Source organism: Nannospalax galili, unplaced genomic scaffold, assembly GCF_000622305.1.
Source record: "Nannospalax galili isolate Female #2095 unplaced genomic scaffold, S.galili_v1.0 scaffold2126, whole genome shotgun sequence".
NCBI classification, from domain to species: domain Eukaryota; kingdom Metazoa; phylum Chordata; class Mammalia; order Rodentia; family Spalacidae; genus Nannospalax; species Nannospalax galili.
The window spans coordinates 196342-218601 of record NW_008354079.1 but is presented as its reverse complement, the minus strand read 5'-3'; the positions used below and the strand labels follow the sequence as shown (position 1 = coordinate 218601).

The window sequence follows — 22260 nt, the reverse complement described above, 5'->3', positions numbered from 1 at the left end:
CCCCCCGCAAGGTATAATTAGCCTTCCTTTTCCAGCTGCTGGGACTGGGCTAGCTGGGCTGGCTGGACTTGGAGGTGACAGAGCAGATTTAACCAGTACTCACCTCTTTTGGGGGACTTTCTGGCTCTGCACCAATGCTGGTCTTGAACATTTTCAGTATTTAAGATAAAAAGGGAAAGAGTGTGTGGAATCAAAGACACTTCCTATGATTTTAGTCCCAGATGAACAGCTGTAAAAATATGTGAAATTTTGCCCCCAAAATAACTAGCTGAAACTGCTTTTTTTTTCCTGTCTTAGCAAATCCTTCTCCACACTTCAGAGGCTCCACTAAATTACCGCCTTCTCTGTGAAGCTTTCCCTCCTTTATTTTCCCTATTAGAATTAAATACATACAGAACAGTCCAGAGGCCTGTGTCTTATCCTTAGGACTGTTATTCCTCTTGAGGTCAGGGAAGGTCTTTGTGTCTGTCTGCCGTCCCCCCCCCCCCAATCCCCAATGCTGGTCTCCTAGTAGACCTCTAGTAAGGACTCAGTGAATTTCCACTGTTCTTTCATTACTAAGAGGGTGATGTCCTGTTGCTGCCCTTATGTCTGACTTCTTGCCCTTCAGTCTCTTTGCTGCCCCTCCCTTTAGATTCATCTGATTATCACCCACTCAAATGCCTCAGTCCACCATTGTTTCTGAAAATGTACAGATAAAAGTCTTGCATCTAGAAGCCTCCCCCAACAGTGGAGTTGGTTTATACTTCTTTAGCCTACAAGGGAGTTTTTATTTACATGTGGCAATGGGAAAACTTGAGGCTTATGACATTTTAGTCTGTACCTTAGTTCATGTAAAATCCATTCTTTTACATTGTTTTGCATCACTCCAGGTGGTACTAAAATAATCGTAGTTTTTACTATATATCAAGACATGGTATTTATTTATAAATACATACTCCAAAGGGCCCTGTGTGAAGCTGCTGCTTTTGTTTTTTACAATTATCTACTTATTTTGTGTGTGTGTGTGTGTGTGTGTGTGTAAGGGTGTGTGTGGCACAGTGCATGTGGAGGTCAGAGGACAATTTGTAGGAGAAATCAGTTTTCTCCTTCTACCATGTGGGTCATGGGGATCGAACTCAGATCATCAGGCTTAGCAGCAAGTGCCTTTACCCCTGAGCCCAATATTTTGTTTCTTTGAAGCAGAGCCTCACAATATAACCCAGGCTGGCCTCAAATTCAAAATCTTCTGGCCTCAGCCTTTGGAGTACAGGCATGTGCCACCATACCTGACATAATAAAACTGCTTAAAAAAATTATTGCGTGTATATGTGTGTGATGTATGTGTGGACACACATGACACACCACACAAGTGGAAGACAAAGGCTAACTTTATGGAACTATTTATTTCTGTCTACCTTTATGTGGACTTCAGGGATCGAATTCAAGGCACCAGGCATACACAGCAAGCACCTGTCCCCACTGAGTCTCTCCAGCCCTGATAAAGCTTCTTAAAGAGTTATACCAAATGATTTCCTGGAAATACATTGAATTGTTATTGTGTTTAAGGCTTGGTGATGGGTATTATGGAAGATTCAGATTTGAATAAAGTATGGCTCATTTTCACTTTACTAGCTGACCAGAAAATACTATTTAATTGTAACTTTAAGTCTAAAAATTACCATATTAGATTACAAGCAAAGCAATATGAAAATATAATTAAATAAGACATTGCAGTATGGGATTTTTTTTTCTTTTTTGAGGCAGGGTCTTATGTAGCCTAGGCTGGCCTTGAATTCTCAATGTACCCAAAGTTGGCCTTGAATTCCTGATCCTCTTGCCTCCACCTAAGTACTGGAATTAAAGGTGTGTGCCACCATACCCAGCTTGGGAAATGTCATAAAATCATATTAAATCTGAAAATAAGCATTGATTCACCTTTCTCACATTGATAGACATTGTCCTGAGAGCTGAATTTGTTCAAGGTCATAGAACCAAGGCTACAGTTTGAAATTCCAGACTTTGTATTCATTAGGGATTCACCTGGGCCAGGGGTGTTGCTCAGTGGTAGAAGGCTTGATGTGAGGTTGTCAGGGGCTACAGAGATGGCTCAGCAGTTAAGAGCACTGACTGCTCTTGCAGACGACCTGGGTTTGATTCTCAGCACCCACATGTTGGCTACGAACCATCCTTAACTCCAGTTCCAGGGGAATCTGAAGCCTTCTTCTGACCTCCGTGGCATTGCACGACACGGGTGCACTCACATACATGCAGGCAATATACTCATACACATAAAAAAATAATAATAAATAAAATATTAATCCCAGCATTCGGGAGGCAGAGGCAGGCGGATCTCTGTGAGTTCAAGGCCAGCCTACATAGTGAGTTCCAGGACAGCTGGAGCTACCAGGGAGACCCTGTCTCAAAAAGACCAAAAAAAATTTTTTTTTTAATTTTTATTTTTTTTTAATCAGTGATGGCATCCCTAAAGACATTAACCAGCAACTCTTAGAGTTCAAGGTGTAGAAAAGAAGAGAACATTCTCTAACCTTGAAGACAGAATATAGCTCATTGTTACATTGTTAAGGGATGTGGTAGAGGGATTAAGTGTGTTGGAGTTGGAGGAAGATATCCAGAGGAATAGTATGAATTGTGCTAGTGAGACCACTTGCAGAGGAAAATTAGATCATTCAGGGCTTGAGAGGTTGATAGTGTCAGAATTAATCAAAGGGACAAGGAAGGCATTTTGAAGCAGGAGTGATAAAACTGAGACAAAATAACAATGCCTGCTATGTTTAGGGACAGTAAAAACACTGGCTTGACTGAATTAGAATGGTGGTTCTCAACTTCTAGTGTGCATTGACCACCTAGACAGCTCATTAGCTCCCATAATCATTTGGCTTTCCTCCAGAATTTCTGATTCAGGAGGTCTTGAGAAGGGCCTGAGAATTTGCAGTTTTAACAGATTTCCAGATAATGCTGGATACTGCTAGTCTAAAGGCCACCCTTGGTGAGCCACTAGATAAGGATGTTAAAAAGCTAATCAGAAACTGCCAAAGAGCTTGTTGCAGAGAGTGGGGTATGTATGTGTCATACTGGTGTGGGCCAGTTCTGCAAAGGTGCCTATAACACCATAATGGCCACTAAAGAAATGGGATGTAGGAGCTTGGGGAATTGAGTTTTAAGCCTTATACCTTTGTCTGTTTGGGTGTTTGCTTGCTTGTTTGGGGTTTGTTGTTTGCATTGAACATGTATTGCTTTTGTATTTTTAATTTTTACTTATTTGTTTGTTTGTTTGTTTGTTTGTTTGTTTTTGGTCTTTTTGAGACAAGGTCTGCCTGTAGCGACAGCTGGCCTGGAACTGTCTATGTAGACTAGGTTGGCCTCGAACTCACTGAGATTCACCTTCATTTGCCTCCCAAATGCTGGGATTAAAGGCGTGTACCACCATGCCGGGCTTTGCTTTTGTATTTTAAAAAGGAAAGAAAATGAGTCCTTGAAGATGCATACAAAAATATTTATGGATTAAAAAAAGAACTTGCCAAAGTAATCTAGCCACACAAAGGTTTTCAGTATCTGCTAGATGACAGATGCTGCTAGCTTCTGGGATACAAAGCCTTTGCTAAAGCTTGCAGTCTGGTGACAGAGACCTGCAAATAACAACTCTTGTTAGTGTCACATGTGCGCTTCCCAGGAGCAGGGATCAGGGCTTAGCTCTCTGCTTGACTGATAATAGGCCTTGAGAAATCACGAATGATCAGATCCAGGCAAGAAGTGAGGACAGAGGAAAGAAAAGGTCAAATGGGAGATTTTTTTGGTTTTGTTTTGTTTATTTTGTTTTTTTTAGCAGTGGGGATTGATAAGCCTGGATAAGCAAGATAAAGGAATCTATATATGTAAAGATGATAAACTCTGGGAGGTAGAGGCAGGGTGATGAAGAATTCAGGGCATTTTGGGCAATACAGTAAGTTTGAGGCCAGCCCAGGCTACATGAAACCATCTCAAAAAGGGTCAAGGGAAGCCCTAAAGTCCAAAGATTGACAGTATTTCAGGTTTAATGTAGAAAAATATGTCGTTTATTCTTAGAAGCCCCCCCTCTTCTTTTGGTCTTTTGAGACAGGGTCTCCATATAACCCCAGCTGGCCTGAAACTTACTGTGTAGACCAGGTTGGCCTGAATTTCACAGAGATCCACCTGCCTCTGCCCCCCACGGTGTGTGCCACAATGCCAGGCCCCCCTCCACTTTTAAGAGCTTGCTTGGAAATAGCTCACAAAAACTTACCAACCAAGATTAAGTATAAGCATTTGAAAGTTTCATGATTTCCTCTGGTAAATGAAATTGTTTTTCTTTAATACAGTGATAATTCTATTGTATTAATAACGGTGACTATAGCTTTGCTATTACTTTTTTCTCATATTCAAGTAAACTTAACTGTTACGTGGAGGATATTTTAAGTGCCATACAGAAATGGATTGTATTGAGCTGGATGTGTAACTCAGTAATACAGCCTGTGCTTAGCATGTTCCAGGCTCCAGATTTGATCACTAGCTTCCCCCTACTCCCCCAGAAGATACTGTGTTTTGGACAAATTCTGTGATGTTTCTTATACTATCTGGCAGAGCCTGACGTATTATCAGTTCTAAATAAATATTTGTTATTGATCACTGAAGAGGGGTGTACTTTGAAGGAAATGAGCCTTATTTGCATGCTGAGTTGAATTCCATGTAAACGTTAATTACAATATCAAGCCTCTATGCTTTAAACCTGATGTGGAGCTATGTGGTATGAAGCTGTTCTCCCCAACACTGTAGGTGTAGGTGATACTTTTTTCTTTCCCAGACACTTAATGTAGTAAATTCAAGTTCATTTCCTGGGGCTGGCGTGATGGCTCAGTAAGTAAAAAGTAGGTAAAACTCTTCCCGTGAAGTCTGACTATCTGAGTTTGATCCCCAGAACCCACATAAAGGTAGAAGGAGAGAACTGACACTACAGAGTTGCCCTCTGACCTCCATAGGTGCACTGTGGGATATACACATGCACACATGTGTGCGCGTCTACACACACACACACACACACACACACACACTTGCACACACACATACATAGTGTGGTGGTTTGAATGAGAATGTTCTTCATAGGCTCCCAAGTATTTGAACACTTGATTAGTTGGTGGCGCTGTTTGAGGAAGGTCATGGACCCTTAGGAGATGTGGCCATGCTGAAGGAAGCATGTTGCTAGGGGTGGGCTTTGAGAGTTCATAGCCTTGCCCTGCTTTGTTTTTGGTTTTTTTTTTAAGACAAGGTCTCCCTCTAGCCTCAGCTGGCCTGGAATATCCCATGTAGACCAGGCTGACTTCAATCTCTCAGAGATCCACCTGCCTTTGCTTCCCAAACGCCCGGATTAAAGGCCTATGTCACCACACCTGGCTTTATTAGGAATTTAATCTTTTTGTTTGTTTTGTTTTGTTTTGTTTTGTCTTTTTGAGACAGGGTCTCCCTGTTGCTCCAGCTGTCCTGAATCTCACTATGTAGACCAGGCTGGCCTCAAACTCACAAATATCCACCTGCCTCTGCCTCCCAAGTGCTGGGATTAAAGGCGTGCACCACCACACCCAGCCCTGGAATTTAATCTTTTTAAAAAATATTTTATTTGTTATTTTTATTTTATACGTGTATTGCTTGCATGTATGTAAGTGCACCTGTGTTGTGCAATACCCAAGGAGATCAGAGGAGGGTGTCGGATCCTCTGTTATTGGAGTTACAGACAGTTGTTAGCCACCATATATGTGCTAAGAACTGAACGTGGGTCCTTTGCAAGAATAGCCAGTGCTCTAAACTGCTGAACCAGCTCTCTAGCTCCTCTTTCTCTTTCTTTTTTTCTTCTTCTTCTTTTTTTTTTTAAACAATTTACCCATTTTTATTTTGTGTGTATGAGTATTTACCTGCATGTATGTATGTGTATCAGAGGTGCCTAGTACCCACAGAGGCCAGAAAAAGATATTGGATCTTCTGGAACTGGAGTTACAGATGTTATCCGCCATGTGGGTGCTAGGAACTGAACCCAGCTCCTTTACAAGAGCAGCTAGTGCTCTTAACCACTGAGCCATCCCTCTAGCCCCAATCTATTCTGTATATTTTATTTTGTGACTTACTAAGACCTATTGTTACGTATTTTGCAGTATCTTTAAGGAAGATGCTGTTTTAGGGTAATAACTGTCATTAGGGTGAGCTATTAGTGTGATAACTTACAAACTTATAAATGCTTCCCAATTCTAATCACAATTTAAGCTTTGAAATCATGTCAAATTTCCATTAATTCATAATTTTCACTTGGTAATCTTTAAGGAAATATTTGTTTTCAAAACAGACAATTTATTAGAAATGGCAGTTTAATTCTTCCTTACAATGCTTCTACATGTTTACACCTGAAGTTTCAACTTAACAGATAAAAGGTGATGGGTCTAGTGGTATAACTCAGTAGAAGAGTGGAAGAGTCCTTGTCTGACATTCCTCCCGAGGACCTGGTTTTGATACCCAGCATAAAAAAGAAAAAGAGAAAAAATTTAAAGCTTGTAAAAAATGGTATCTTAGTGCCAGGGCCTTTGTACATTAATCTCTAAAACGTGGCAGAAAGAAGAGAAGAGACAGGTCAGTATTGTGTCTCTCTATTCCTGCAGTCAGAAAGCTGGGAGCAGAGTTCCTCCTGACATTCTTTGACTTTTGAAAATGCCGCTTCTTTTAAGTCATTGTTTTGAGATGGTTTTAACAGTGTGTTGACTGTAATGTAATGTAATTTGGGTCCTTAGTCATCCCACAGATAGATTGCTTTTTCTGTACCCCCAGGTAGGTGCTGTTCTGTCCTATTACAGTAACAATGCCCAAACTTTGTATAGTGCTTTTCTGTTTTCAAAATTCATTGATCATTAAATTTCTAATAACTTAAGAAACCAAACCCGAGAAAATAAAAGAAAATTTAATGATCAGTTGACATCAGACAGGAAATGCTGCTAATAGGCTTATCAGAGATCTGGGTGCAGGTTACCAACGTACAAACCCTTGTCTGCTTGCTAGCTGTGTGACCTTTGGCAAATTACAAGACCTAGCTGAACTCCAGTTTCTTCATCTGTAAAAGGGTGAGAACTACAGTACTAGCTCTAAGTCAGGAAGTAACATGGAGTAATGAATGAATAAAGTGCTTATTGTGGTACCTGACGGTGAAGCACGCAGTAAATCTGGCAAGTATGAATGTGAAGTCTGCCTTTTAGGGCTTCTATTTGTCCTTTACCTCATTCAGACTGTAATAGGGAACAAATTGTTTTTGAAGATTCTGGCTTACAGCTGACTTACAGGAACCCAGAGCTCCTCCAAGAGCATATACTAGGGCCTTGCCAGCAGTAGCTTTTCTAGTGTCTTGAGCTGCATCCTTCAAAAGTGGAAGACAGAAGCTTATGCTTTTGGTGCTACAGCTGCTTTAAGTATAACCTTCAAGTAGGAGAACTTTCAGTTGGTTGGGTATCTGGAATGAACAAGACCTCTCTATGGGAATTGCTGTGTTCTAGTAGTTATCTGTACCAGGTCCCTGGAATGAATAAAATGAACTCCTAGGAAAGACTTGCATTTCCAATTTGGCAGTCTTTGCAAATTTACCACCTGCTGCCAGACCCCAAGAATGACATAGCAAAAGGGTGGGCCTCTTGTAAGGGGTGTGGTTGGCAAGGTTGTTTCCTGTTCAAATGAGGATCAGAGTATGCTTCAGTAGCTGCCTTTGACCCTCACTCCCCTTTACTTATGTAGGTGGAAGGGTAGCATCTGAAACTTTTTTCTTATAAAGAAAGATCTAGATTTTCATTTGTGTAGGGAAAAAAATCTATGTGATCTATATCTATATTTAAAGTCCTTGTTTGTTCCACCAAGCTATTTTTTTTTTTAATCTGGATTCCTGAGCTGTCTCTTGAGATCCTTTGTTTTCTTAAGGGCCCCAAGGGATAGCAATGAAACCAACATCCATTACCCGAGACACTCGAGGGGACACTTAAGTCAATAGTTTTATGATCAGATTAATTCAGGCCTTAAGCCTGACAAAACTTAAGAACCAAGTCATCAGATATCTGTGCTTCTAGATGGAAGTATGGAATGTAGCCCAGTGTTTTGGAATATCTTTCAGAGTCTCAGCTAGGAGTCCAGCCCTGGTCTTAGCCTCTTAGGCAGCCAACTCTGTGAATTTAAGCAAATCACTTAAGTTTTCTGTGTCTCTCTTCCCTTATTGGCTAAAAAGGATATTGCTGAAGACTACTGCTTCTTAGCCCTGGTTGCATTTAAGAATTACCTGTGGATGGGGCTGGAGAGATGTCTCAATGGTTAAGAACACTGACTGTTCTTATAAAAGACCTTGGTTTGAATTCCAGCACCCACATTGCGGCAGCTAACAACTGTCTGTAACTCTAGTTCTAGAGGATCCAACAGCATCGTCTGTCCTCTGAGGGCATTGTACAACACGAGTACACTTACCTACATGCAAGCATAACACTCATACACATAAAATAAAAATAATAAACTAATTAATTGTTAAAATGCGGATCTTTAGGATTAGGGTCAGGTATTGATTTTTTAAAGGTCTCAGATCCAGATATAGCTAAGATAACTTGTAGACAAGATGACCAAGTTTTTTATAAAAAATTTTTGTTATTTTTATTTTATGTGTATGAATATATTGCCAGCATGGGAACATTTACAATTGTGTAAGTGCACCCGTGTCGAGCCTGCAGAGGTCAGAAGACAGTGTGGGATCCCCTGGAACTGGAGTTACAGACAGTTGTTAGCTGCCATGCGGGTGCTAGGAATCAAACTAAGAGCAATCAGTGCTCTTAACCCCTGAGCCATCTCTCCAGCCCCAATGACCAAGTTTGTTTGTTTTTTTAAATATTTTTTAACTTTTTATTTTCATTTTATGTGTATGAGTGTATTGCCTGCATGTATGTGAGTGCACCCGTGCCACGCAATGCCTCGGAGGTCAGAAGATGGCTTCAGATTCCCCTGGAACTGGAGTCAAGGACAGTTCGTAGCCGCCATGTCGGTGCTGGGAATTGAACCCTGGTCCTCTGCAAGAGCTGTCAGTGCTCTTAACCACTGAACCATCTCTCCAGCCCCTATGACCAAGTTTTAAACAGTTGAAAAGTGAAACAACTCTGTCATTCTCAGAAACTGTCAGTGCTTACCCAGACAGTAAAATCTGGTTTTGGAGTCCCACATTCTGACCCAGGCTCCTTTGTGTGTTGCCTTCTCTCCAGGCTACATTGCTATATTGTGTGTGATGCCTGTATTTCTTTCTTACCTTGGGTATCCTCACTTGGAATGTCCTTTCCTACCTTCCAGCTATTCAAGGTATATTCTTTCAGGTTTCATCATTCTCACCTCCTTTGGGAATCTCTTGACCATCTAGTCTTCAGTTATCGCACCTCCGTACTGGGTAAGCTGCTTCTGGCTCTAAGACTGTTATCCAAACACTAGATGTAGTATAAGACAATGCCAGCAATGTTCTTTCTTCTGGGTGGGATACATAGAAATACCACTGGTGTGTGACTTGCATAGTGTTAATCATGTGTTACACTTTGTGCTGTTACATACACTCGTTCTGTATATGTATCTTGTAATTGATGGATAGCTCGCATGGCCCATCTCCAGCAGTCACTTTTAATCTTAGCTCCTATTTCCAACAAGAACTCTCTGCACTTGCCAAAGCCTTATGGTAGTTGAGAACTAGAGATGGGGAGGTCCTTTCGTAGGGTGGATGTGGTAAGCTAGTCTGCTGAATATTCTTTTTGCCCTTTCTGTCTTCATCTGTAATGACCAGAGGGGCAGTGTGTGTAATACAGGGCATAAGGTAAGCATTTACAATTGAAAGACAAGTTTGCAGCTGTGGTAGTCTGGCCAATCCATTTGACTTCTTTTTTTTTTAATATTTTTTTATTTTATGTGGATGAGTGTATTGCCTGAATACCATGGAGGTCAGAAGAGGGCTTCAGATTCCCTTGGAAATGGAGTTAAGGATGGTTCATAGCAGCCATGTGGGTGCTAGGTATCAAACCTGGGTCCTCTGTAAGAGCAGTTAATGCTCTTAACTGCTGAGCCATCTCTCCAGCCCCTCATCTTACTCTCTTATATAACCTAGGATCGGCTGCCTGGGGGTGGTACCACCCACAGTAGGCTGGACCCTCCCACATCATTCAACAATCAAGAAAATGCCTCATAAACATGGCCACAGGCCAACAGATAGAGGAAATGTCCCAACTGAAGTTCCTTCTTCTAGGTGTGTCAAGTTGACAACTGAAACTGTCCAGCACAACCAACTTTTACTTTGCTTTTTTTTTTTCCAATTTCATTTTTTAGCAGTACTGAGGATCAAACCCAGGGCCTCGTGTATACTGGGCTGGTGCTCTAGCACTGAGCTATACCCTCAGCCCCTCTTTTTCTTTACATTTGTAATTTCAACTGCCTGACAAACTCTTGTTACCTTTCAGCTAGGTTTCTGCAAGCTGTCCTCTCATGTCTTCCCCTTTTAGTTGATCTTGCCTGTTGAGTCTTTTTAAATTCCATGTAGTTTACTGAAATTCTTTTTGGAAGAAGGCAGAATGAAAATACATTCTGCCCATTCTCACATCTTTATTGAAGATGTTGCTGGTAATCCTGCCTTTCATTTCACCCCCTCCTCTCATATGATTTGTCCTTTTTGGTGATGGGCTACATGTTAGACCCAAAACTGATTAAGAGCCCCAGGAGAGAGGGTGCTTTAAAGTCGGATGCATACTATAATAGGTGAGAAGTAGCCCTTGTTTCTAAAACTGGCTACCAAGGAATCACTGGAATTTAATTTCCCCTTTCTCTACTCATTTCATGTTCTCCTTGCTCTTAATTAGCTACTGAGAGTGAGTGTTCTTAGCCTGGTGTGATGACTCAACTCTCCATTTTCAAGGGGTCTGAGTCATAGTTGGTATGTATAGGATTGCTTTAGGCTTCACTGCCTTTACTTTACAGGGGTGCCAACATTGTGGATGGAGAGGGAGGAACTTGTCCAGGTTCCCATGCCCAGCAGGCAGGGCCTGGCATAGACATTATGGTATAGTGGAGAAGGCAAAGGTTTTTAAATCCTTGCCTTATCCCTTACATATAGAATTTTGAAATCTGATTGAAGTTTCATTTATAAGGTAAGAAAAGAGGATATCTTCTGAGAGGATTGATATGAGGATTAAACATAAGGTGCTTAGAGAATTCCTGGCACAGGCTTGGTGCTCACTTGACCCCTTTCCTTTTCCCTCAGTTTAAGGGTGATTTTGCCACTCTTCCCACTTCCTAAAACTAGGAAAGAGGGTAAACATTTTATTGTCTGCTGTAGCTTATAAAATCCCTACTCGTCTTTAGAAACTATAGCTCTGTGTGCCAGGATGGGACCTGGCAGCAGATTCCAGAACTGCAGGTCACAGATCCCCAGGAGGGAGCCAGTCTGTGCAGCTGAGGTGTCTGGAGATGGAGTTTTCCATCATGTGATCTTACTTTTCTTGTAGATATTATAAAACTGCTCACTGGCAAGGGCTGAAGATGGCAGGAACTGAGAAAAATTGTGTCTCTGGAAGAATGCATGAGCTTCGTCCATATGTGGAAGGTGAACACTGCTGTCTTGTTGCCAAGTTCTAAGTAACCCTGAAACAGCTTACTGTCTTTTTGGCATTCTTTCCTTAGTCTGCTTTGAGCCCAGCTGGTAGGGACAGTCTTCTTATTTAGTTTGCATCTAAGTTTTTACCAGCTAAGGCACCTCATTTTCATTTATCTTTAAAAGCAAGAGCTGGCCAGGTACAGTGGCACATACCTATAATCCCACCACTTAGAATGTAGAGGCAGGAAGATGAGAAGTTCGAGGCCAGGCTCACCTAAAGATCAAGTTTGGGGCTAGCCTGGGCTATATGAGACCCTGTCTCAGAAAAAAAAAAAAAAAAAAGCAAGCAGGGGAGCACTAAGATGTTTGTGTCTTTGGACCCAAGGTTCCTTGACAAGTTGACACACAGTGAAGTTTGTCCTGCTTTCTTCATCATCGATCCTTGTGCCTGTGCCTTACTAGTGCTCATAAAATGGTTGTCTTTTAGATGGAAGAACTATAAGTAAAGTGTCTTTTCATTATTCTGTGATTTTCACATGTTCTAAAGTGGACATGCAAAGTACAAATGAAAAACAGCTACACTTCATCATATGAGTAATAATCAAAATGAGTAAATCTCAGGCCGCTTTTTTTTCCAGGCTGAGGATTAAACCCAGGGTCTCATGCATTATATACCTCTGAGTTTTGAACTTTGATAATTTTCTAGGCATGCATTGTATACCTTCTGAGTTTTGAACTTTTATCATTTTCTAGGCTGGTGATCTGTACTGCAGTACTCTCTTGCCATGCTGGGCAGAGGCAGCAAACAACAGCACCTGGTCAGTGTGTGATCATGAGGAACAACTGATACTTTACAGTATCTAAGTAATGATGTTCAGTAAGGGTATACTAAATTCATTGTAAACATAATTTCAATTTACAATGGGTTCATCAGGATATTAGCCATCATAGGTCAAGCATTTTCAACAGACCAATATCTTTTATGGGCTTCTTTTTTTTATTTTAATTTACATTTTTTTATAACTTCTAAATGTGTTTTCTTCTAGCAGTTTCCAGGTTTCAGGTTTTATTTTTTATATTTTTAAAAATTTTTATTTATTATATTTATTTTATGTGTATGCATGTATTGCCTGCATGTAGGTAAGTGTACCTGTGTTGTGCAGTGAAAGCCCATGGAGGACAGAAGAGGCTGTTGAATCCCCTGGAACTGGAGTTACAGACAGTTGTTAGCTGCCATGTGGTTGCTGGGATTTAAACCCGGGTCTTCTGCAAGACCAGTCAGTGTTCTTAACCGCTGAGCCATCTCTCCATCCCTATTTTTTTAAAAATCATTTTATAGATCACTGTCATCTCTACTCTTTAGTAAGCTCTAGAAAACAGGAACTTTGTTCTGATCTTTCCCTAGTGCTTTGCACAGGTCTCTAGTAAATGAATGTTGAATGCTAAATTCCAAACTCATTGAATGAGCATTTTTCCTGGGTTCAGGGTCAAGGTGAAGGAATGAAGTCTAGAGCTTTGAAGTTGGGGTAAGAAGCACTAGCCTGAGGACCCAGTGTTTACAGTCTCTCCATGGCTGTACAGTGGGATGAAGGAAGCCTTTCTAGTTAATTACCCCATCTCCCTCCACCTGCCCTCCTTTCTTTAAATTCCACATTTTCCCCCTCTTTGTATTGGTTATCTATTGCTACATAGCAAATCACTTCAAAATAAAATTACTATTATCCTTCATAGTTTCTGTGGTTCAGGAATTCAGAAATAGGCTTAGTCAAGCAGTTCTAGCCAGTGTCTCATGTGGTTGCAGTCAGATGTCACTAGGGCTTAGTCATCTGAACTCTTAATTGGGGCTGGAGGATTCATTTACAAAGTGGTTCAGCCACATGGCTGGAAGGTTGGTACAAACATGAACCAACCAGTGGTCAGTTGAGTGCCCTCACAATATACTAGCTATCTTCCCTCAGAGACAGTGGCTAAACATTTACAGTGCCTAGAAGCAGGAACTGCAGTGCTTTGTAATATAACTGAAAAGTCATATATTATTTCTCCTATATTCTGTTAGTAACACAGGTCCTCCCTGTGTACTTGGTAGGAGATTGTAAGTGAGTATGAATATCAGGATTCAATAATGGGACTCATAGAAGACCATCTTGGAGGCCAGCTACCATATTCTGTCCATTGTTGTGATTCCCCAGTGAAAGGTCATTTCCTCTTCATTGCTGCTGTCATTACTAATTCAGTGCCTTTTTCTGTAATATTAAATTTCAGTTGCCCTCCTCCCTTTAATCCACCCTCCAAATTGTTATTTCCAGTAGCATAGTTCCGAGTATATTATCTCTTACTTACTCATCTTTGGGAACCAAGTCATATAAACCATGAGTATAAAGACTATTGTATGTGTCATTTGCTTCCTCATAAAAATATTACCACAAACTTAGTGACCTAAAGCAACACACATTTATTACCTCATGGCTTCAGTAGTTCCCCTGTAAGGCTGCAAATCAAGGTGTCAGTCAGGGTTTGCCTCTCAGCTGAATGACTCTGCTGGGGAAGAATCTGTTTCCAGGCTCCTGTGATTATTCACACTATTCAGACTTGCAGACTGTTGAACTGAGAGTCTCTTGTTTTCTTTTATTCTCCTGTGTGTGTGTGTGTGTGTGTGTGTGTGTGTGTGTGTGTGTGTGTGTGTGTGTGTGTGTGTGTGTAGGAATGTGCACATGAATGCAAGTGCCTGCAGTGTCCAGAAGAAGGTGTCAGATCCCCTGGAGCTAGATTTACAGACAGTTGTGAGCCACCTGACTTGGGTGCTAGGAACTGAACTCAGGTCCTCTACAAGAGCAGAAAGCTCTCTTAACTACTAAGCCATCTCTCCAGCCCCTAGGATCTCAGTTTCTTACTGTCTTACTGGAAGGCTGCCTTCTATTCCCTGCCACATGACTCCCTTACAGCATGCCAGCTGGTTCTTCAAAGCTAACAGGGCAGAGGCTGGAGAGATGGTTCAGTGGTTAAGAACACTTGACTGTTCTTGCAGAAGACCTGGGTTCAATCCCAGAACCCACATGGCAGCTAACAACTGTCCGTAACTCCAGTTTCAGGGGATCCGACAGCCTCTTCTGTCCTCCATGAGCATTCATTGCACAACACGGGTACACTTACCTACATGCAGGCAATACACGCGTACACATAAAATAAAAATAATTAAAAGAAAAAAAAAGCTAACAGGGCAGAGTGTCTTTGAGCAAGACAGATATTAAAATATTTTGTAATGTAGCCATGTACAAGTATTCATGAACGTTCTATGTTCCCTTTATTCTGTTGGTCAAAGGCACGCCCCAGTCCCTACCCACACTCCATAGGGTGGGATGTGAAGCTGTGAAATGGTGTGACTACCAGGATGTGAAGAAGTTTGGAGGCTACTAGAGCCTGTTTGCCTTCACTGTCCTCAGCACCCTGAGCAGGACTGGTCGACACAGTAAGCTCCAGTGTGAATTAGTGTGTGTGGATTGGCTGTTGTGTTCCTAACACCTAGCCTGAACCTGTGTCTTCTCTTCCTTTTCTTCTGTTTCAGAGTTACTGATTTATTCTTGAGATTCTTCTGCTCTGATTATCCTCATGGATGAACTTCAGGATGTTCAACTCACAGAGATTAAACCACTTCTAAATGATAAGGTAAAAAAGTCTTTTTGTTTTAACCAAAATATGTACAAATGTTTCCTCTACTATATATTTTCTGTATCATTAGAATATTAACTAAAGCATTTAGCTTGACTTTTAATGATGGGAATACTTTTTAGAACACATATCTTGGCGTGGTGGTGCAGACCTTTAATCCCAGCACCCAGGAGGCAGAGGCAGGCAGATCTCTGAGTTTGAGGCCGGCCTGGTCTCTGGTCTTCATAGCGAATCCAGGCCAGCTGGGGCTACAGGAAGACCCTGTCTCAAAAAGACCAAAAAAAAAAAAAAAAAAAAACCCACAAAAAACCCCCACATTTCTTAAATCGGGTATGGTAACGAATGCCTTTAACCCCAGCACTTGGGAGGCAGAGGTAGACGGATCTCTGATATCAAGGCCAGCCTGGTCTACAAAGCAAGTTCTAGGCCAGCTGGGGCTCCGGGGAGACCCTGTTTCAGCCCCCCCCCCCCGCCGCCAAGAAAAACCTAAAATAAAATAAAAAAGAAAAAGTTAACTCACTCTTTGATGTTCCCTCTTTTTCTCTTTTTCATTTCCATGGGCAACTTCAGTCACCTTTGAAGTTTTCCTATTTTACAGAGATTTTTAAGGAGGAAAAAAAAATAATATGGCCAAATTAAATAGAAAGTGTGAATGTGGTGTTTGATTTAGAATCCAAATGCTTTGATTTTTAGTTTCTATAAGGAAAATTTAACATGTATAGGGCTGGTGATATATACAGGCTATAATTTTGAGTCTGTGGTATTATCTTGTCAACATCACCATTTTCATCAGCACCTCATTTTTGGTGGGGTTTTTGGTTGCTTTTGTTTGGCTTTTTAAAAAAATACTTATTTGTTACTTTTAAATTTTATGAGTATGAGTGTATTGCCTGCCTGTATGTAAATGCACTCGTGTCATGCAATGCCCATGGAAGTCAAAAAACAGCATCAAATTCCCCTGGAACTGGAGTTACAGGTGGTTGTTAGCTGCTGTGTGGTGCTGGGAATAGAACCTGGGTCCTCTGCAAAAGCAGCCAGTGCTCTTAACCGATAAGCCAACTCTCCAGCCCTTTTTTGGCTCTTTGACACCGGGCCTCACTATGAAGCCCTGGCTGCCCTGAAGCTCATGGAGATCTGCCTGCCTCTGCCTCCAAGTGTGCCACACCCAGCCTGTAAACCTCATTTTTATGTCAATGTTAGAAAACTTTCTGATGAACAGCATAGTTGATAACTACCAGGATTCAGCAAGACCAGAGTTGTATGTGAGGTACTAAAAAGTTAAGGCAGGCTGATCTTTCTTGTCTCTCTCTGTTCAGTATATGCCTCAGAAATTCTTCTTTTCTATCCTTTTTATTTTTGTCTGTTTGTTTGTTTATTGTCCTAATCCCTGTTAAAATACTTTATAATTTGGTGTGAGTCCATAACATCCTTTGAGGAAAGAATTGATGAAGAGTATGAATGAGGCGGGTAGGTGGGAAGGGGTGAGGGCACCAGAAGATGTTATTGCTAGCTCTTTTTCTGCCCAAAGCAAGGCCCTTTACAGCATCTAGCTATGTTGACTTACATTTTTACTAAATTGATATTGCATCCCTCCAACACCATAGTCATCCTTTTGACTTCTCTATCACTTCTTTTTCATTAGACTTCTCTCTTTTGGCAATCTGCATGCTTTTTAAACTCCCTCTTGGCATCTCTTGCTGGTTCCCCTCATTTCCAGAAAACTCTCTCCTCTAAGTACCATATTTCTTTGTCCTCTAAAGGGCTATACTCAAATGATGTGCCATGAAGAGGAGAAAAGAAATAAAATTTGTAACTGTAAAGCTCAGTCTGGTCATAGAAATTATATTCACAGGGCAGAAGAAGGCAGGCAGTTTAGCTTTAGGAAGGAAGTAACCTGTCTTTAGCCTGAGCAGTCATCAGAATCAGCTAAGAGGTTGTTTTAAAATGTAAATCCCAGCGGCTGGAGAGATGGCTCAAAGGTTAAGAGCCATCTGCAAGTGCCTCTTGCAGAGGACCTGGGTTTGGTTCCCAGCACCTGCCATCTGTAAGTTTAGTTTCAGGGGATCCAATGCCTTCTTCTGGCCTCCATGGGCATTGCATGATATAGGTACACTTACATATATTCAGGCAAAACACTCATTCATACACATAAAATTTTAAAAAATTTTAAATGCAGATCCAACGGGGTCCTACCCTAGACCAGTCTAAGGAGATCAGCGGCCAGGACACAGGATATGTGGATAGTGGGCCTCAGTTTTGGCTTCTCCTTGGAATTACCTATGGAAATGTAAAAATCACTGGTATCTGGTCCTCCCTTCTTACTGATAACCTGACTAGATTGGTCTAGGATGTAGTTAAGAGCTGTTTTTTGTTGTTACTGGGTTTTTGTTGTTGTTGTTGTTGTTTACTGAGAATTGACCCAAGGTTTTGTACATGCTGGTCAAGTACTCAGCCATTATGCCACACACCCCTAGCACCTTTGTTGTTTTGACACAGGGTTTCACTATGTAATTCAGACTAGCCTTGATCTCTGAATTCTTGTGCTGTGCCATACCTGGCCTGTTCAGAATTTTACAAAAAGCTCCTAAGATTGAGAGCTGGTCCAAAATTGATTTTAATTAGCTAATATTAGAAACACATGACCCGATGGAGCTCAGCTGTTTGAGAAATGACACAAATAAGGGCATTAGCCCTTCCCTGACCCTGAAAGGCCACAGGATGACTGAGGAGGCACCTAAAATGGAAGAGTTGTAGAAGTTACTTGCCTGGGTGTCTCATAGAAAAGGTAAGGGATAGTGGATGTGCCTATAGAAAAGCACTGAATTGGAGCTGGAAAGATGGCTACTCAGCAGTTAAGAATGCATACAGTTCTTGCAGAGGACCTGGGTTCAGTTCCCAGCACACACATATAGTGGCTCATAACAACCTGTAACTCCAGCACCAGGGGTTCCAGCACTCTCTTTGACCTCTGTAGGCACTTGCACTCATGTGCGCAAACACAGACACATCCACATAATTTTGTTTTAAGTACTGAATTAATATCTGAGCCTCTCTGAGGTCACAGGGATCTTCAGCTGTCTGATGTGTTCCTTACTGCCATAGAATGAGTTGTGCTTCCGCTAAATTTGTATATTGATGCTTTAGCCCCTCCCTCCCATGTGACTATTAGAGATGAGGGGGCTTGCACTGGTTAGTTTTAATTGTCAATTTGGCACTATTAGAGATGGGGCCTTGCACTGGCTAGTTTAATTGTCAATTTGGCACTATTAGAGACGGGGCCTTGCACTGGTTAGTTTAATTGTCAATTTGGCACTCTAGAATCACCTGGGAAGACAGTCACAAAGAGGCATTGAATGTCTAGATTAGATTGACCTATGGACGTGTTTGTGGGGGATTATCTTGATTACTAATTGAAGTGGAAAGACAGCCTAGAAATGACCCGTACTGTTCTCTGGGTTTGGGTACTGGATTGTATTAAAAAGAAGAAAGTGAGCTGAGCACTAGCAAGCATGCAGGTTGGTTGGTACTCATTCTTTCTCTGCTCTTAGTTGTGACTGTGACTAGCTGCTTTAAATTCCTGCCCCCTTGTCTTCTCTGCTAGAATGGCTATAACCTGGATTTGTGAGCTCAAATTAAACCTCACTCAGCTAAATTCTTTTGTCAGGATTTTTTTTTTTTTTTCAGTCTTTTTGAGACAGGGTCTCCCTGTAGCCCCAGATGTCCTGGAACTCACGATGTAGACCAGGCTGGCCTTGAACTCACAGAGATCTACCTGCCTGTACCTCCCGAGTGCTGGGATTAAAGGTGTGCACCACCACGCATGGCTTTGTCAGAATATTTTTTATCATAGCAACAGGAAATAAAACTAAGGCAGACCTTTATGGAAGTGATTAATGTTAAATAAGCTCAGAAAGGTAGCTCCTAATGTAATAGGATCAGTGACCTCTCCCAGCTGCCACATGAGGACATGGTAAAAAGATAGCTGTCTGTAAAGGAGGAAGAACCCTAATCAGAATCCAAACTGTATTGTAATCTTGATCTTGAGCTTTGCAGCTTCTAGAACTGTGAGAAATTGACTTCCATTCTATGTATTGCGTTGTGGCAGCCCAAATAGACTGAACAGTAAGCAGTGTCTCACTTCCAGTCATCTGCTTGTTCCTCTTTGGTATGCTTGTTCTGTCCCATCTACTTCCCACCTCCTGTCTTGCTCCTTTCTCTCCCTGAGACATGCCCCATCCCCTTGCTACTCATGAAACTCCTGTGATCTGACTGAGTAAACAAGAGTCCCCTTTGAATAATGGCATTCCCAAAGAATTCTGTCTCCATTAACCTCCCTCCCTCTCTGATCCCAAGGCTTCTCAATATGGGAAAATTGCTGTCTTTGCCCAGCAAATTGGAGCTTTAGTGTGTATTGTAAAAGATGATGATGAGGAAAGTGCCTCTCATCCATGGTTTCACTTGAGACTCTAAACAGCCTGGTGAGGTATGGAGCACAGATAAGTTTATTTCCACAATGCTGAAGAGTAAACTAAGGCTAAGAAAGGAAAGAGCTTTCTAGATTGAGTACCGAATAATACTTGCTGGTTTGGACTGGATAATTGTTTGGGACACCATGCTATTCATTGTAGGTTGTTTAGCAGCATCTTTGGCCTGTATCCACTAGGTGCTAGTAAAGTGGTGACAACTAAAAAGGGTTTCAGATATTGCTAAATATCCTCTGGGGAGCAGAGTTCATGGATGACAAAGGCTCCAGATTTGAATGAGTAGATGCCTTAAGAAGTTTTTGTTGTTTTGGCTTCTTCCCTCCCTCCCTCCCTCCCTCCACTTACTCCCTCCATTCCTTCATTTTTTGGGTAAGGGGGCTAGCTTACTGTTACTCATTTAATAAGCACTTTTTATGTGCCAGGTGCTTTACATACATACTGTCTCAATGCTTATCCTTTTGAAGTAGATAGTATTATTCTTCACTTTAACAGAGTTTTAAAAATCTAATTGAAAGACTAGCTTTCCCAGTTAATAAATGGTAGAGCTGGGCCTGAAACCCAGGTCTTTTCTATTCTAAAAGTCCAGCCCTTCCCACTGCACTTATGCTGTAAATGTCCTGGCACCACCGGTATGATTTTCGTGTCCTTACAGATCAGCCTAGAGATGTATATTATTTATTTTACCTCATTCTCTTTATAACTATGCTGTTAGCCAAAGAAATCATCATACCTTTTCAGTCTTTAGGAGCTAAAGGAAATGTAGACCAATACTTTACAGAGAAATTTGTCCTGAGGTGACCGTAAGGAAGCATACTCCATATATTTTAAGAGAAGCTTATGTTAACGTGTCTCATCATTTGTTGGTATTTTTCCCATTTTATTTTAGTATGCCTGTAATTTTCTCTGTTGCTCAGAATTGTCATGAAGTGGGTGATTTTGTCATGCTTATTTTGGCTCCAGTGATGAAAAGAAGTAACCTCCAGTACAGAGTGTATAGATTGTATGGATTTTTTATTTCAAATAGCATTATAGGTATGGTGGGGGAGGCCTATATCTCAGTGCTCAGCTGAGGTAGGAGGATCTCATGTTTTAGGTTACATAGCAAGACCCTGTGCCCCCACCCCAAAAAAGCCATTGCGGGGGGTGGTGGCACACGCTTTTAATCCTAGCACTGGGGAGGCAGGCTGATTTCTGTGAGATCAAGGCCAGCCTTGTCTACATAGTGAGTTCCAGGCCAGCTGGGGCTACAAGGAGACCCTGTCTCAACCCCCTCCCACCCCCCAAATAGCCAAGCTTGTTGGCACATCCATAAAATCCCAGCACTTGGGAGGCAGAGGCAAGAGGGTTGCATGAGTTTGAGGCCAGCCTGGATTGCTTAGTGAGTTCTGGGCTAGAACTACATAATAAGATCCTTTCTCAAAAACTAAAAGCAAAACCAAATAACATTTAACCATTTTTGGAGTATTTACCTGAGATTGATCATTTATCAGGGAACAAGAGCCTAAGACAAGGTTCTTGTTGGAACTTGTTGTTGAGTAATTCACTTGTGGTAGAAAGATGATTGCTTAAAGACTTCTTTAACCATTCATGGGGGCCCAGAAGAACCAAAGAACAAGATTGATGTACAGCAGTTAGGATGTGTTACTTTTCTAAGGAAAGATGGTACTAAGAAGTAAAAAGATTAGCATGAGCCATGCAAGGTGGCTCATGCCTGTTTGTTTGTTTTTGAGACAGTGTCTCCCTGTAGTCCCAGCTGGCATGGAACTCGCCATGTAGACTAGCCTGGACTTGAACTCACAGAGATCCACCTGCCTCTGCTGGGACTAAAGGTGTGTGCCACCATGCCCAGCTTAGTCTAGCCTTCTATCAAATAATTAGCTCTGTTTTACAAATGAGGGTCATACCTTGTCCAAAGCCAGTGTCCATTAAAATGGTGGGCTGAGACTAGAGCATACATCTTTTAACTTTGACCTTGATCTGGGAGCCTGTGCTCTTCCCACCATCCAGTACTACCTCTTAGTTGTTCAGCCATCTCATTGGACAGATTTATAACAGGCAGGAGAGTTGTGCATGCTTCATTCTCCCTGTTTTCCAATCTACTTATTTTTACTTTAGCTACTACAGAGCTTTGCAAAAGCCAAAAGCCAAGCTTGAACGAAAAACAAGTGGGAAGGTACACTTATCTTTTGAAGCATCTACGATATATCAGGAAGGGGAATAAATACCTAATGGGATGAATGAAAACAAGCTGTTTATTTTGTTTACAATAAATTGTGAAACAACCCATGCTGCAGTTTAAGGTTTGCTTTTCTACTAACTGGACACGAAAGCAAAGAGGAGGAGGAGGGTGTTAGGATCAGCACTTTTAGAATCTCCAAGAGAACAGAAGCAGAGGAGTTTGTGGGTGGGGTAGCTCCAGCACTTGCTACGTAAACCCGAGTTTGATCCCCAGGACCAACACCACAAAGCTGTCCTCTGACTTCC

At 41.5% G+C, this 22260-nt stretch overlaps 1 protein-coding gene across 1 annotated transcript in view; it reads left to right on the top strand.

The window, feature by feature from the left end:
- The window catches only part of LOC103748516 (protein NDRG3), a gene marked incomplete in the record, with an annotated part of 78446 nt that overhangs the window by 1073 nt on the left and 55113 nt on the right, over nt 1–22260 (top strand). The window contains 4 exon segments of the mRNA XM_017802723.2: nt 11538–11635; nt 12380–12444; nt 14946–15092; nt 15189–15289. Of these exon segments, the coding sequence (XP_017658212.1) occupies nt 15233–15289 (57 nt within the window).